Below are 17,302 nucleotides of genomic sequence, written 5' to 3'. Positions count from 1 at the left end.
TCACGGTAGGTGTTACCTCAATTGTACCAACATCGCACATTACAAAGAGGTTTTGCAAAATCTCCAGTGTATCTCCCCATCTCAACAAGTGTTCCTCTAGCAACGAGGCTGTGACACAATCATCATTGTAATATCCAGTTTCGCAGCCTTTGAATCTCGACAGTTTCCAATCCAATTGAAAGGCTGATAGCCTCAATGTATTGCAATGGTTGTACTCATGTTATTCTTAAAAAAAAAGTGGGAAAGAAAAGAAAATAAGAAAAAGAAAAAGAAAAAGAAAAAAAAAGAAAAGAAGAATAAGAAGAAAAAAAAAGCACTCACAATCATAGCACGACACCTAGGGGTCCTCAAATTAGGTACACCCAGTGACCTTGGTTGACTGGCTCTGTCCCTAGTCCCCTAGCCCTCTACACATCCCCCACAATTATTAAGGGCACATCAAGGGTAGGACATACCTAGGGAGCTTTTTTGGCCTATGGTTAGAACTGTCACCCTGACCCATTTGCACGATTCCTTTTTGCACTCTGCCTTAGTATCATTGTAATCAATCGTGGTAAGCACTGCACGACTGGCCATGAAAAGTACATCCTACTCATCGCGTAAGCCCAGTAGCTACCAACTGCCGAAAGTTTGGTGTCAATATGTTCAATTATACTACATCATGCTCTCACAACGCAAAGTATGTCTCATACACCTTCATGTGTACTTCTCCTCAAATAGACAACTTTGCTTCATCCACACATTGTTAGAGGAACCAGTCCCGCGGTCTTCTAACTATGTAATATCTAAGTATGCACGAGCACTCACATCATATCTGTACCAAAATATATACACAGTTTGGGTCCTCAAGTGTAGGACAATACTCTCAGCTTGCTTTGAGTTTGACCTGTCTCCCAAACTAATTAAACTACGCCTTGTGCACGATAAGAAGACTAGCACTACCCCCAGGGAGAGACCACATATGAGAGGTTTTCAATTGCAAGTATTGAAGACTCCAACGAAAGTGCTGTTCTCCCTTCATCAACACTCAACTCTGAATTCTTATCCTTTATCATCATGCAAGCCCACCAAGAATCGTTTGCCGCAGAATCCCCAGAACATCAACACCTGTGCCAAACCATGAGTGCAACTCCCAGCCCTATCACCAACCACATGCCCCCAACGACCTTTATTCGCACCACCACCAGAACTCCTCCATAGCAAACCATAGATGTCCCTTCCACACACGTCTTTGATGCATGCCAAAGCTTGCTACCTAGAACTATGAGTGCCATGGGACTGGCACTCATCTAGGAGGGGGTAATGTTAACCCTCAAACGAACAAGGTGGAAAAATCGAAAAATCTAAAGCAGAAGACAAGGCCAAGACAAAAGTGAAACAGAAGATGAAGGCACGGCAAGAAGAATCTGGAAACACAAGAAGTGCAGAAAAGTCCTAAATCAAGGAAAAAGGTGCACGAGAAAAAGCGCGAGTCTATACTATTGTAAAAAAGCGCAAGGCACACCATGATTTATTTTAAGAGTGTCAGGCTCTCACTTGTGCAATTTGTAAAGGTGGATGGGTGGTAGGAAGGAAGCTAGGAAGATAGAAGGACAATGGGAAAAAGGGCCTAGGCCACGGCCTACCATGTAAAAAAGGGGATAAGGGGATGACCGCCCAAAAGGGATTTAGGGTTTTGTATATAAAGTTGAGAGCAAGTTATGAGGGATACTCTTTCCACTTCTTCTACTCAAGAGACCAAAGCTCTAACTATAACTACCTATAATCCAAAACATCTTCAGAAAAGAGCTCACACCTTTTACCCAAATCCTAAGATTTCTCCTTGGTTGAAATTCAAAGGAATCCTTGGCAATCCACATCACGAACCCAATTTTCATAAGTCATTTCAATCCTTGTCCATTTTTAGAAATCCTCACTAGCATCTCTTATGCAATGTTTGTGAAAGACAAGATCATATAGAAAACTATTGTTAACAAAAAGACAAAAATCACTCAAGAGGGAAAGCTCACTTTGTTAGCATAGGAAACTATGACAGAGAAGAGCAATCAGACACCACTAGCTACAAGTGTCTAGGTACCTCATCAAGACTTGAAAGAAGAATACTCTTGGTTCCTAGACTTTGTAGCTACTCATCATATGACCTTCCACAAGGAATGGTTAGTGAATTTCAAGGAGATGTCTACTCCACTTAGTGTAGCAATGGGAGACAACAACATCTAGCAAGCTAAAGGCTACAATATCATTCAAGTTGACCTTTCATCCAACCACATAATTAAATTACACAAAGTTATTAACTAGGAAGGTTGTGCATCCAAATATCTTGAGGTGTGATAAGTTAGGAGGGTGGCCAAACCATAATTCATAGGGAGTATGATTGTGAAGAGAAGTAGAATACAACCTATTTTGGAGATAAGTTGCAGTGGCAATGGCTTCTTCCCAATACTCTTTGTCAAGACATGCCATTGATAGCACATCTCTTGCTTCATTTAACAAAGTGCAATTCTTTCATTTAGCAACTCCATTTTGTTGTGGATGATACGATATGGCAAGCTCATGATGAATTCCAAAGGCTTTGTAGTAATCTCGAAACTCATTGGAGGTGTACTCTCCCCCATTATCTATTAGTAGAGCCTTAATTTGTAACTTGTACTTTTTCTCCACCACTTCTTTGTAATCTTGGAACTTTGAAAACACTTGTGACTTCCTTGCGAGAAAATAGACAATAGTATATCTAGAATAATTATCGATTAGTACCATAATATATTTTGCTCCAGTGAGTGATGCGGAATTGATGGGACCATAAATGTTGAAATGTACTACTTGAAGGGATTGAGATGTAATCGAAAGAAATTTAGAGTAGGGAAGGTGTGTTTGCTTAGAGCACAATATTGATAGAAGGGAAGTTCAAAGAGAGAGAGGATGGGATGCTTAGGACAAGCCTTTTGTGGATAAGTTGCAGGAGGACATGTTGAGAGGCATGACCAAGTTGAAAGTGCCATAGCAGAGAGTCTTGAGGTAAGCTTGAGAGAGGTGGAATTGGACAAATCATTAACAAGAGGTTTAAGAATTGAGTAACCAAGAGTGTAGATCCTATCTAATTTTGAACAAGTGAGTTTGAGAGAATGTGAAAGTAGTTGGAGGATATAGTAATCCTTAAAGAAGTGAGTAATGAGAGAGGCTTGAGAAGTGATCTCATTGGTGCTATGAAGATTTTTCTTGAGATTTGGAACATAACAAATTAAAATTCTCACCCAAAGCCACACAGCTTGTCTTCACTAGATATGGTGAGCCTTGTGGCCACAAAGCCTACAAATCTTATGATCTAGACAACAAAGTCTTCATCTATGGTAGGCATGCTATATTTCATAAACTAAATGTCTTCTTGAAATCCTTAATCACCAAAAATTCTCATTCTCTTACTCTCTGTCTAGTTGCACCCCTTCAATCCACAGCATCTCCTACCTCATCCATTGATAACTAGTCTTCAAATACTAGGTTCCATGCATCCTCTTCCAACTCAACATTCAAAATACTCCCAATACACTTATCACATGGGACAAACCTCTTACACATGTCCAAGAAACCTTAATGCCTCCTATTCAAAGGTTTACTAAAGGACAAAACTACAATAATTCTTCTTCCAGGTCATCACCTAGGTCACGACCCACATCTCAACATGCAATAAACGAGAAAATCTTAGAGCCTTCTTCCCCTCCTCATTCTCTTAACAATCCTCCTCACTATTCTTAGTCTAAAGCAAGCCAAACTCATCACTATGTGTAGCTTGTAGGGATATTAAATAAGCTCAATCAAACAGTATACATGGCATTGGACAACCATATCAAAAGCCCATGTTTTTAGCATCAATCATGTCTGCTACTCTTGTGCAATCTTCAGCTCCTTTTGCACCTTAGTTCCACTCCCCTACTCACTCTCATAGTAGCTCAAAAGCTGAATACTCCTCCTTCTCTCCCTTCTAGCTCAACAGTGATCCACACAAGGAGCCCACATTAGTAGGACAAATAGAGCAGGATATACTCACAACTTCATTTGTTGGTCCATCTTCACTATGTCTAGCTTTAGAGAGGTTATCTTCATTGCCTTCACCTCTAGAGAAACCCCATTTATCATTTTCATCTCATAAACTACTTAGTTCAAAACCAATAGCTAATCTGAGAAGTAGAGAGGAAAGTTCTTTGAAGATTGGCACATCTGGCTGCAATGTCCTCCACAAATAGCATCATACCCCTTGCTGCCCTCATTGTTACTAGCATTCATCCTTGTTCACCCATTTTCGCTTCCAAACCCATTACTCTTTTCAATTCTTCCAACTCTGAAAATGAATTAATGTCATTACCCACTCCATGCTTCAAGAGCTTGGATGATATTTTATTCCAAGCCAATATTGAAGTTGGCCAAGCAAGAAATCCACTCCATGAAAGCATTATCGAGCCACCAAACTGTCCTTTTGTCTCACTCAACCACTTCGAAGTAATGAAGCTCCTTATTATGGCAGGCTACCATGACTGAAGAGTACAAGGATCTCCTTTAAAATCACACTTGAACATTGGTCCCTCTTCCTCTTGAACAGTTAGCAATTAGCTGTGAATGCATTTCTTGGAAGAAGCTCAAACCAGATGGTACCATTGACATGTACAAAGCATGCCTAGTAGCTCAAGGTTTTGAAGAGATAGAAGGCATGCATTATGGAGGTACCTTCTCTCTAGTGTTATCCATGGCATCTTTACAAGATATATTATTTCAAAGGCTATACATTAACCAACATACGAGCATTGGAAGTAGCTAAAAAGAGTCTTGAGATACCTCAAGGGTACATCTCATGTGGGGACAATGCTTTTCTAAAGAACACAAAGAGTTTATCTTATAGGCTTCTTTGGATGTAGATTGGGGTGATGTAATGTACTCACCTTGATTTCTTGATGGATAACATTTTAGTAGTCACCTGGAGTTTATCTTCCAGCCGTTGCCATCCTTACTCTAACCAGAATGATCGGATTTTGTCCAGTTGGTTAACCCTAGGTCTGCCCCACAGTGGAACCGTCTTGCCATTACCCATGGAGGACCGACCTGAAGGATCCTAATTGATCTAACGGTCACCTATCAACAACTAGCTCACATTCAAAGGTGTCCTTCAAGACGCTTCTTGTCCGAAAGGAGCGACTGCCATTACCCTTGGTTCATGGAGTACAGTGCCTTTTTCCAGTAGCAAACTAAGGCTTTATGAAATCCCTCACAATGCTCTGGCACAGACGCTGTACCTTTCCCCTAAGATAATTTATAGTTTGGGTTTTGAGACCAAACCCTAGGTAAGTTAGTGAATTTGCCCTTCCTACAGTTTCTTCCTAGCATTTGTTTTTGGGGAAACCTCTCGGCTAACCGAGACCACCCTGCCATAGCACTGGATTCTTTGGGAATCCATCCACCTGCTTCCTCTATGGAAGTTCTTAGTTGTCTAATTACCTACCACATTATGTGAAACATATAAAAATAGCTTCATTAATTAAAATCCTTTTATGCACAATTTTTCCTTTACGTAATTTACTCACAGAATTACAATCAAAATAAAACAAATTCACTGATTATATTCCATAATGTGTGTTCTCCTGCCCATATCGGAGAAAAGAAAAATTACAATTTCGTGTGTTGCCTCAACCGGTGCATTTGCACGTCACCAAGATCAAATCCACCTATAGCTAGCGTTTATAGGTGTCCCAAGTAGAACTCGGGCCATACAGGGGACCAAGTAGTTCCTAGGTGCAAAAAGGGATTTACTAGCTAGAGCCCCCTTGGCACCCTATCCATCTCCTACTTAATACGATCCCTGTTGGGAGACCTCTTTTGATATGGGGATTCAACACCTATCTCCTTGGAGGAGGTATACTGCTCCTCAATTTTTATATGTTTCAACACTTAATTTAATCAAGATCTAATTTAGAAGATCACAAACAAGATTGATGTTTGCAAGCAGTTATGACTTCAATCAATCATGCAACTTTCAAGTGATTCTTAATTCTAGTAGCAATCGACACTTGAGTTTTGGAATTTAACTAGGGGTATCTATATTTTGGGGTCTCTATCTTCCCAGTTCTTGTAACCAAGTTTCTTGGTCTTAAGTCAGTATTTCTCAAGATAATTATCTTATTTCTATTGAATTTGGATAGAACTTTTTTACAAAAAAAACCTATGGTATCGCAGTTGATAAACGGTTGTCATCCACACCCGTGACTCCGTTAGTGACTCCCATGCTCGCAACTCCAACTATTGCTTCCACATTAGTAGGTTCATTTGCAATTTCCGCTTCTGAAATCTTTTTCTTCGGGGCCATGATGGAATAGAGATGAGAGTAGAGGTATGATAGAATAGGATAGAGTTATTCAGTGTCTTCTCTTCTCGGATCAGGTTAGAAGAGGATGAGAGTCCTTCAGCGTATCCCATTCCTTGGGTTGAACGGAATGATGTCTCTTCGTCTCGTGGAATAGAGTCTTCTCCTTCTCAATCAACGTCTCATCCTCGTCAAGATTGCTCGTTGTCGCTCTTCTGGTCATCCCTAAGCCCTCAATTTATAGTTTTGCAGGGGGGAAGAAGAGAGGACGCTTGTTTTTTTTTTCAATGACATCATCGATGACAAAGAGAGAACACTTTCTTTTGGCATTTTTGACAATGCCATTGATGATGTTAGGGAGGGGCTCCACTTCTATAGCACGAAGATAAAAATTGACAAACATATGGGCGAGGATGCACTGTGTGCTGCACGATCGGGGCGTACGAGTAAGGCGGCAACCAAGGCATAAAACTTGGCATCTTGGCCTTGGCATACTTGGCAACGGGCTACGAAGGCTTTGTTGGTGCCATTGATTGCACATGAGAAGCTCCCACTAGCTTATAGCAAAATCTTCTCGGGAGGTCACCCATCCCGGTAGTGTCATCACCCAAGTGTGCTTAACTACCAAGTGACTATCCACTAGGCTAGTTCTTTTTTTGTTGTTATATACTACAAACATAGTTTTAATAAGCTAGTCTTGGGAGGGTCTCCTAAGTCTTTCTTCCATGAACTAGCATATAATGCCTCATCAATTATCTTCATAATGAGAGTCAATTTCATAATTAGAGCTAGTATTTTTATTTTTCTTTTAAAAATAAATGTGTGACATGAATCAAATTTTCTTTGGAATGTATACGCACATTAGAATAAACTAAGTAATGGGGACATTATAGGAGACCTTGATACTACGAGGTGTCTTATAGGATTTATTATCACTCTAGTGGGTGGGTGGTCCCATCTCTTGGAGTACCAAGAAATAACAATTAGTAACTCTTTCTACTAGTGAAGTAGAATATGTGGCATGCATTATGGTACAAGAGATAATCTACATTAAGAAACTCCTAAAAGACATCCATTTTGGCTACCACCCTCAGCCAATTCCTATCTTCATGATAAGAAAGCCTACATCTTTGTGGTTTGAGGACCAAAATTAAGTGTTAAACTCCATCATATTGACATAAGATACCATTTGGTATGAGAGTTAGTGGAAAACTCTCATATTACACTTCATTATGTTCCCTCTTGTGACAATGTTGCTGACTTCCTTACCAAATTGATTCCTCACCTCAAGCACAAAATTGCAATGCAAATCCTTTGCATGCTCTAGGGAGGGCGACATTATATGACTTCATAGATGGATGTAAAATCAAATCTTCATTGGTGTTTATTTTTTTCTTCAATTGTATTTAGTTATATTTTCTAACTTTTCATGGAATCCTTTTGAGGGGGGATGCTAGAATAAAGCATTGTAGGATAAGACATTTAGAGATAAGGATATGCAACATGTGGATAAAACGATACCATAATGATCCTCATTGGTAAATATATTAGATATTTACAATAGGAGCTCATCTATCTCATTTAGCATACTATGTATACATACAACTGCAAGTAATGAAATCAACAACAATTCACTCTACTTTTCATACTCTCTCTATCTTTCTCCATATATTGTACACATTGTCTTCTTATCTTCATATCCTCTAGCCTATCATTTTCAATACGTATGTAACATGCTATGTTTCCTAAGGATGGTTTTCTTTAGAAAACTAAGAAATTTTAGCTAGTACATAGTGTTGGGGGTAAAGGCGCTTGTGCCTAGTTGCTCGTGTATTAGTTACACTTCTCGCACACCTGTACATTGCAGGTGGCAAGATCTCATCACTATGACTTCATTATTTATTCTTTCAGTGACATTTGAATAAAGGGAGGCCATTCCCACATTGTGACTATTGGAGTTCCCACATCTTGTGTGTGTGTGTGTGTGTGTGTGTGTGTGTGTATGTGTGTGTGTGTGTGTGTGTCTCTCTCTCTCTCTCTCTCTCTCTCTCTCTTGCTCCTTCCACCATAGCTCTTGCTTCTGCTTTGTGCTTCCACTTTAGGGCTTAGTCCCTTCAACTGGTATTAGATCCATCTTCCTCGAGAGCTTGAGCCTGACTCATCATTGCTTCAACTTTTGAAGAAAAGCTTCAGCTCACAGTTTCAATGGCAGCCATGGATTCTTCACTTGAGGTATGTATTGAGCTCTATCTTCTCCCAGACTTCTTCTTGTCACTTGACGCTTGTTCCAAGGATTCCTTGGGACCTACTAAAACTTCCCTAGTTCCATATTCAACTTAGTAGTGGCAAAAGAATTGCACTAGTTTGCTGCCTCCATCAGTCTACCCCTCTTCTCTAGCTCCTCCTGAGCTCCTGAGCACTCTTGGGCATTCACTTGGCATTGTATTCAATACTTTGGGACTGAGTTAGACCTCATTTTAAGCTTTGGGGATTAGCCATTGATTCGTAGTCTGTGACAGTTTGCTATCATATAGTTCAGGATAGCACTTCACTCATTGTCTAGAGGTCATTTATACTTCTTGGGATGTCTATTTGATGGTGGATCATATAGGGATGTTATGTCAATGTATTGGAATGCTATGGGATTGATTTGAGCACTCTTTTGCTCAATTTTATAGAGGTTTTTAACTATTGTAATAAGTAGGGTTGAATGCTATTTTATTAAAGAAACTTTATGTCTATTGCTTGTTGATGATTCCCAAGCACTTTGGATGCTACACTAGAGTACCATTGAACTTACATGCTTGGTTATGATTTCGCATTGATTTTGAGTTGAGATTCGAGCTTTGAATCTTAACATTGTTTGTAATTCACTATTATGTATGGCTATTTGATACTCCAATAAGAGCTTTGCAAGTTGGGTCGAATGCTCTCGGATATATGCTACTTGGATCCTAGATGTATGGATGCCTTCCTCCACATGATATTTTGAGCTTTGTTTGCTTGTCTGGAATTTGGGTTTTGTTCTAGTGGGAGCCACTACTTGACACTTGGATATTATATTGAGCATTTGGTTATGTATTTGAGCTTGAGGGTCTTCCACTGAGACCATGGGACTTGATGACATGTACATGCTCTTATTATGATTTATGTACAAAATTGTCAGTGATGTATGAATCTTGGTTGGTTATGTATTAATCTTTTGTTACATTGCTTAGTCTGGTGTGCCTTTAGTTGGTCTCTTCTGTTACCATTGAGATCCACTCTCTGCATGATGGTTATGCCTAGGGGATGTTCTCAGTCTGACACATTGATTCTTTGATATTTCTCAGTGTGCCAGTTGCACATTTACTCACTGCTACTTGGAGCTATTCCCTGATAGTTGCAATTTGTATTAGATAATTGATTTTCCATGTTTTGTATTGATTTCTTACTATTATAATTCATTTTCAGCATGTTGCAATTGTAGTTTATTGCAGAGTTTATGGAAGTAGTCACCTCCACTTGATAGTTCTTTGCATTGACTTTTGAAGGATGAATTTTAGGCCCCGGAACGTGCCTAAAAATAGGAGAAAAATATGGAAATGCGGGGGAAAATGCTCAACCACGAAGGCGGCAGCTCGACCTAGGACGATTTTAAGCATTAAGTGCTTGACGGGCGCCCGTGCGACACTCCGTGAATTTTCATAATTTTTCCGTGCGCCCGTGCCAGTCAGTGAAGCTGCAGGCCTGTCCGGGATGTTGAGACGAGCTCACAAGAATTTTCAGATCGAAGTTCGGAGTCCGGGTGCGGAAGATGGCCCGAAACCGGCCGGGGTGCCCAAGAGGGGGCCCAAAAGGGAAATTTCAAAAGGTGTAAAGGAGGGGGGGTGACCTTTGGCACCCCCCCCCCCCCCCCCCTCCCAATCGATTGCAGGCTTGCAAAGCAAGCCATAGCTATGAACCCCCAGGCCTGATCAAGACATCGTGCCAAGTGAATCGCCGGTCTCCGCTCCCGCAATGGTGGACTGGTTGGAGAGAGAGAAAATCAGTCTTTCTCTCTCCTCCCTCTCTCTCCTCTTAGCCCCCGTTCGTGCTTGAAGGAATAGGATGGAGATGGACGGCCGGATGGATGCCGATTCTTGACAGGATGAAAGAGCAATGCAAAACCATTGTAGATTGCTGATTCCAAGCAGAATTCATGGCTGGAAATCAATCGTGGGACGTGCCAAATTTAATGAAAAACCCGCAAGACACGGTAATAATTGTTTTTACAAAGAAAATGGTCTTTTGATGCAAATTTGGTTGATAAAAATGTGTTCATATGGATTGAGTTTTGAGTATGTCGTGCTTTGAGTTGGTTTCTAGCTGTTCATCATTTAAAAATCAGAAAAACATGTATGGGATAGCAGAAAATAGAAAACCGAGACACGAAAAACCATAAAAATGAAGGAAAATAGGGTTTTGGGCTAAAAATGATGCAATAAATTAATCCACACCTACTAAAATTTTTGTTTCTGCTAAAATGAACTAAGGGCCACAGCCCATAAACTGAACTTGATTTTTAGCAATTAAAAAAATGGGAGAAAATGGGAAAATTTGCAAGAAAATGATGGAAAAACCCTAAAAAATAGGGAAAAATTATATTTTGGGCTTCGGAAAATTGGGAAAATTATGAGTAATGTTCGTGAATGTATAGCAAGGCTGAGGCATGAAGATTTGCTTCAGATCAGCCTTGTTTCCGTGTTTTAGTTCGTTGTTTTTCACTTTTTATATGAAAAATAATGGGAAAAAGCTATAAAATGACATGCAACGAAACAATACTAAACCGGGGGAGGGCAGGGTAGTTGAGAAGTGTTTAAATGCTGTTGGAATTAATGATAAAGTTGCTGATTTCCATTGCATAAGCATTTAGGACGAGGAATTAATTAAAATTAAGGCCTAGTAGCACGAAGAACACTTCGGTGCTAGGTCTTGCAACGAAGCACAATCGTTAGAAAGGATCCATGAAAAGGATGTTTTGCACTTGTGCACGATACTGTTTTACTAAATGTTTGAGAACTAGGCATCCACTAAATGCATGGAGCATGAAAAAGAATTTAAAAGTATCAGTGATCAGCTCCTGGACATGCATTGCAATTGGTTTATGAGGATATGACCTACGTTGAGAGGCAGTGAGATACCCATGCTGTAGGCTAGTCGTGGGATCCTAAAGGGGAAATCAAATAAGGACAATGGTACATTCCTGGACACGCTTATTGGGTACCTTGAGCGACGTTTGTGCGAAATGTCTAAATGTTGAGCGACGCATCGAGGGGCCAATCCCCAAGGTGTAGGAGAGTCGCAGAGGGTTGACGGCATTCAGCCGTAGGAGGAACCCCATGTGTATGTGATTCGAGCCTATTTGGCTATGTGAAAGGGACTCCCTCTAAGGAGTAATATTGGGTTAGGATCAATTGGACTACAACGTATTACAAACGCAATGTTTAGGAAGGCAGAGATTTTGATAGACGCTCCTGGCCGCGAGGCCGAGGGGTTGTCTTGTGCATAGTGACGAGGTCCGGCTAGTGCATGAGCCAGTGCCGGCCCGTTTTTTGGTCCATCAGTGGTGCGTCTGCCGGGAGCCGCTTAATAGTGGCGGTTCTCGAATCCTGGTTGTTTAGGGACCAACTAGCAGTTTATGCCAAAGGATACTGAGATTGATCCATTATTTGTTGATAAGCATCGTCTAGCAGAAATCCAAAAGCAAGAAAGAGACGAAAGAGCTAGGCGACGTGCTGAAATTTTTAGGAGATATTCCCCTAAGCGTAGCGGTGCCGAACCCTTATGAGGGAGTGGATCCAGTGGTCTTAGGACCACAAGCAGTAAGTTAGGAGAAGGTGGAAGCTCTAGTGCTCCCCTTCCTTCGATTAGCCAGTCCACGTCAAGTACGGGAGGTGTAACTCCACCGTCCCCTATTCCTAGTGCAAATCCAATCCTCGTCATGGCGCAACCTATTGCAATTCCAGCAGGAACGACGGATTTGCCGGCTCTAGGTTACCCGCTACCCATTTTTAATGGGCTAGTTGAGGAAGATGCAGAACTCCACATTAGGGAGTTTCAAAAGCTGATGTTTAATTGTCGCATTCAAGAAGAAGGACATTTAATGATGTTCTTCAATATGACTCTCAAAGGAAGAGCCGCTATATGGTATCATGGTTTAGAAGCCGGAACCATATTGAACATTGATGCATTTTATGGAGCTTTTCGAAGGGAGTTTGCCCCTGAAAGGGGTGGACAATATTGGTTGCGTGTACTCAACGTGACCCGCCAAGAACCACACGAGGATATTCGTGCTTATGCGAAGAAGATAAAAGAGGTTTTCCGTAAGTTGGACACCTCTATTCCTATCCCCGCAGCGGCCCAATTGCAATATTTCCTTCATGGTTTGGACTTTAATATCCAATTGCAGTTGAGTAGTGTTCCCTTCGGGGATATAGACACTGCCATTACACGAGCACAAGAGGTGGAATCCCGACTACAAGCAGCCTATGCTTCTCGAGGAAATTCGAATATGGGTTTAGTATTGGGGAACAATATGGCAATAGCTAATGGCAGTAGTGGTCAAGGGATAGCGATGGCTAACCCTAGTGGGAGAGGGAACATGATGCAGAATGTGCCTTTATTACCAGCTCCCCCCGGCATGTCGATGCCTATGGGCAGTCAAATGGCTTTAAGTGGTGGAGGCCAGGCGGTCAATCCTAATACCATGCCTGTGACTCAACAACCTGTGCCTAATCAAATTGTTAGGCCGATTGAACGACATGGTAATGACCAAGGCTATGAGTCGAGTTCTTCCAATGTTCTTGGCGAGGTTAAGGACATGATGAAGCATTATACCGACATGATTACGGAACAGTATCCACAAATAGCCGTTGATGTCAACTTCCTTAAAAAACAACAAAATTTAATAGGAAGTAGATACCCAGAGGAGGGTGCACCTTCGAGGTTTAGTTGCAAATGGTGTGGTGGGCAGCACTATCCAAGGAATTGCCCAAATGTTAAGTGCGACATTTGTGGAAAATCTGGCCATTTAGCAGCTATTTGTTGGAGTAAGATCAGTTCCCTCCAGCGAGGAGGTCGGCAACCAAGGCCTGTTAATCATCGTGCCCAAGGAAATGATTCCCAGCCAGAAAATGGGCCTAAACAAATACTTCAACGACCAAAGACTACAGTGGAGGAGCTACCAAGTGGTAGTGGGGTTAGTTTGATTGAGGCTGTACGCGTTAATGATGCTGAAACCTCTAATCTGCGAGCTGTCCTTACAAGAGGTCAAAAGGGTAGAGAGGCCGACAAGGATAAGCCTGTCGACAGAAACCCTAAACAAGGCGATAAAGGAACGCAAGTTCTGGATCCTGCCATGGAAAAGGGACCTTTGAAGCCCGTAGAAAGTAAAGCCGATAAGGAACCACCAAAGAAGAAGGTGAAAGTTAAGAAAGAGGCAATAAAGCCGGTTCAGCGACCTAAAGAGCGGATGGTTTGGCGTGAAAAGCGAGCTCTATCAAGCTATCATGAATTTGATTTAGCGAGCTCTCTTTGCGAAGTCAAGCCGGATGTGAATCTTTTATAGCTTATTAAGCTTTCCCCAGGAGTACGCAAGGAATTTAGAAAGATCCTACGTACCGGGTATATCGTAGAACCTTTGGGTATTGCGCGAGTTGGTGATGACTGGTTCGAGCATGCTGAGAAGCATTGCCCAAGGGTTGCAGCCTATGTCGATGGGATACTAGTAGATTATGCCATTGTCGACACTGGATCATCTGTTAACATTATGAGTTCTGAATTGATGGAAAGGTTGGGTCTTGCGATTCAGAAAGATATCTCCACAATTCTCAGAATGGCAGATGATAGTTTGAGACAGCTGGAAGGCTGCATTACTAAGGTCCATGTCACTGTTGCAAATGTAGAATGCCTGTTGGACTTTAGGGTGATTCGTTTTGCAGGGCGGCCAAGTTACCAAGTATTACTCGGACGACCTTGGATCTTGCAAGCGGACTGCCAAGTAGATATACCTGCCGGTCGACTGATATTCGGCAGAGGTGCCCAGCGTGTGGTGGTTGATGCTTATCCTGAGTCCCGGCAGAGTGAGAGAGCTCCTCTATCTTCTATAGAATTAGAGACATTAGAAGATTTATCTGTCAGTGAGACATCATCGAGTGATGAGTCCAAAGAGGGATCCACCACGGAGGACATCTATCAGATCACTTTGAATGAGCCGATAGAGGGTCAAGATCGTATAAGAGATGCAGATGTTATCGAGCTAGACCTTGGTATGCCTGATGATTTGCGGCCAATTAAATTAGGTTCTATGCTCAGCTCAGCAGAAAGGGAGGACTATGTGGCCTTGATCCAGGAATTCCGTGATATCTTTGCCTGGAGTTATGATGAGTTGAGAGGCATCCCTCCTAGTCTTGCTGTGCATACAATTCCGTTGAAAGAGGGCAGTCGTCCTGTACGGCAGAAAGTAAGGCATATGCCTTTCGAATTGAGGGACGGCCTGTTTGAAGAGTTACAGAAGCTTCGAGAAGCGGGTTTGATTTTTCCTGTGCAACACACGGAATGGTGTTCGCCAGTTGTGATTAGAAAGAAGAAGAACAATCAGATCCGTTTATGTGTAGACTTTAGGGAGCTGAATAAGCAGACAGTTAAGGACTATTACCCGTTGCCATTTATTGACCAGATTTTGGATCAATTAGCGGGTAGGGAGATATATTCGTTTATGGATTGCTTTGCAGGATATAACCAAATGGCAATTGCAGAAGAGGATAAGTTGAAAACAACTTTCATTACTGTATTTGGTACTTTTGCGTACCATGTGATGGCCTTTGGTTTATGCAATGCGCCTGGTTCGTGGCAATGAACAGTAGATAAGACATTCAGTGACATATCTCCTGAAGAGTTGAAGGTGTTTATTGATGACTTAGGGGCTGCCACCGTGAGAGAAAGGCAGTTGATCATTTTGAGAAAATGCTTTGAGCGCTGTAGACAATTTTGCATCGCCCTAAACCCACGGAAATGTGTTTTTGGAGTACCTTATGGGCTATTGTTGGGTCATATGGTCAGTTCGGTAGGAATTGCGACAGACCCCGAGAAGGTCAAAGTTATAGTTGCCATGGGTCCACCACGCACTCCGAAAGAGGTTCATAGCTTTCTGTCTTCGGTTGGTTACTATCGTAGATTCATCAACGCCTTAGCAGAAAGAACGTTGCCGCTTACAAATTTATTGTCCTTTAGCTGTTCGTTTGTATGGGGTGACCCTTGTAAGGTAGCATTCGAGGACGTGAAACAAGAGCTAGCAAGAGCGCCCATTTTAAAAGCCCCTAAAAGAGGTGAGGTGTTTTATGTATTTTCGGCAGCCACCATGTTGAGAAATCAAATGATGTATGCCTAGAAGAGGCTTTGTATAAGAGAGATTACAAAAGTTGTATGCTCCAGGATGCTCTAGGAAGAGATATCCTAAATCCCATAAGCACAGTGAGGAAGAGTAGAACCTCCGAAAGCTATATAAGCATGTACTTGGCTCTATTTTCAATGCAAGCTATTATCATTTTGTGACACTCAAGATTGTGTTTATGAGTCCAAGTTAATCTATCTTGGAACCTAATTCACTTGAGTTACAATTCTTTATCTCGGTCATGGTTTATGTGTATGACCTCCGTCCACCATAGCTAGCATAGTTCTAGATCCGTGTTTCTCAACATGGTATCAGAGCCATGGTGAGCTATGTCTAGCCACACCCATTCTCTCTTCTACTTCTACTACGTCATTTTTTGGTCCTCACAGTGGCCCAAGCCTCCTCAGCAATGCATGCTTGCTCCGCATTCACCACATCCATGATGACACCTCCTCTCAGAATCTGAGCAAGGCCCACCTTAACGGCGTAGGATGATTTCTTCGGGTCTGAAATAGGCCCATTCCCATACACGGCAACAACTCCATTGTTTGCCATTTGCGAGTGGAATCAGTCCCGGTAATCTAAAAAGCACAGCAGACCACAGAGAGGCGGTGAGGGACGTGCGCAAGAGAGTGTACCACTGATATAAGGGTTGAAGGTGGAGTTGCGAGAATGAGTGACCCCGGCCTGATCAAGGAAATCAAGAATGCAGTCACTATCCCTGTTATGGCAAAAGCAAGGATTGGGCATTTTTGTTGACGCCCAAATACTTGAGGCTATTGGTGTTGATTACATCGATGAAAGCGAAGATTTAACACCTGCAGATGATGTTAACCGCATAAACAAGCACAATTTTCGTATTCCTTTTGTCTGTGGATGTCGAAACTTGGGAGAGGCTTTGCGAAGAATAGCAGAGGGTGCAGCCATGATCAGAACAAAAGCTAGTCACGAACTGTGGAGCTTGTTGAAGCGTGAAAGGGAAGCCCTCATCGCAGTCGGTATCAGCAGATCGAAAGATGCCATCAGATCAATCACGCCATTAGATCAGTTGCGAGCCACAGAGAAGCGACGCCTGCAATTCGTCATTTCATCTTAACCTTATCCTAAGGTTCACAAAAAAAAAAAAAAAAGCCTCTTTCACACCTATTCACACCCTCTCTATTCAACCTCTTTTCACACTAAACTATTTTGGACTGAAATTTGTTTGCATTGAAAAAGGTCTATTGTTCTAGTCAGAATCTTGATCTCAAAAGTGAGTTTATGCTTCAGTGATTAAAATCCTTATAAATCTCTAGTTTATTGTAAAAGGATAGACACTGCCCGAGAGTTCTCGTGGTAAGACCTCCTACTAAGATGACTGAAGTAGAACATATAGCAAAGTTTAATGGTGAAGGCAGTGCTTGCATCTCTTAAAAAGAATATTGAGGAAGATGAAGCAATATCCGTACTGCTTGCAAGTGTAAACAAGGATCCATATGAAAATCTTGTGTCCACTTTGAGTAATGTTCCAAGCCTCACACTTAAAGATATTGAGCACTCACTACTCG

At 41.7% G+C, this 17,302-nt stretch overlaps 1 protein-coding gene across 1 annotated transcript; it reads left to right on the top strand.

The window, feature by feature from the left end:
• Window positions 1-16,461: 16,461 nt before the first annotated feature.
• Window positions 16,462-16,851, top strand: LOC148011905 (putative pyridoxal 5'-phosphate synthase subunit PDX1). The gene has a single exon (XM_087670430.1). The coding sequence runs from the start codon at window positions 16,462-16,464 to the stop codon at window positions 16,849-16,851; it is 390 nt and encodes a 129-aa protein (XP_087526556.1).
• The last annotated feature ends 451 nt before the right edge of the window (window positions 16,852-17,302 follow it).

The sequence above is a fragment of the Lygodium microphyllum genome, chromosome 28 (genome assembly GCF_053477565.2).
Source record: "Lygodium microphyllum isolate KBCC chromosome 28, Lygodium_microphyllum_v1.1.10, whole genome shotgun sequence".
Classification (NCBI taxonomy): Eukaryota; Viridiplantae; Streptophyta; class Polypodiopsida; order Schizaeales; family Lygodiaceae; genus Lygodium; species Lygodium microphyllum.
Note: the sequence above shows the minus strand (reverse complement) of the source record. Positions and strands in the feature narration are given on the sequence as shown.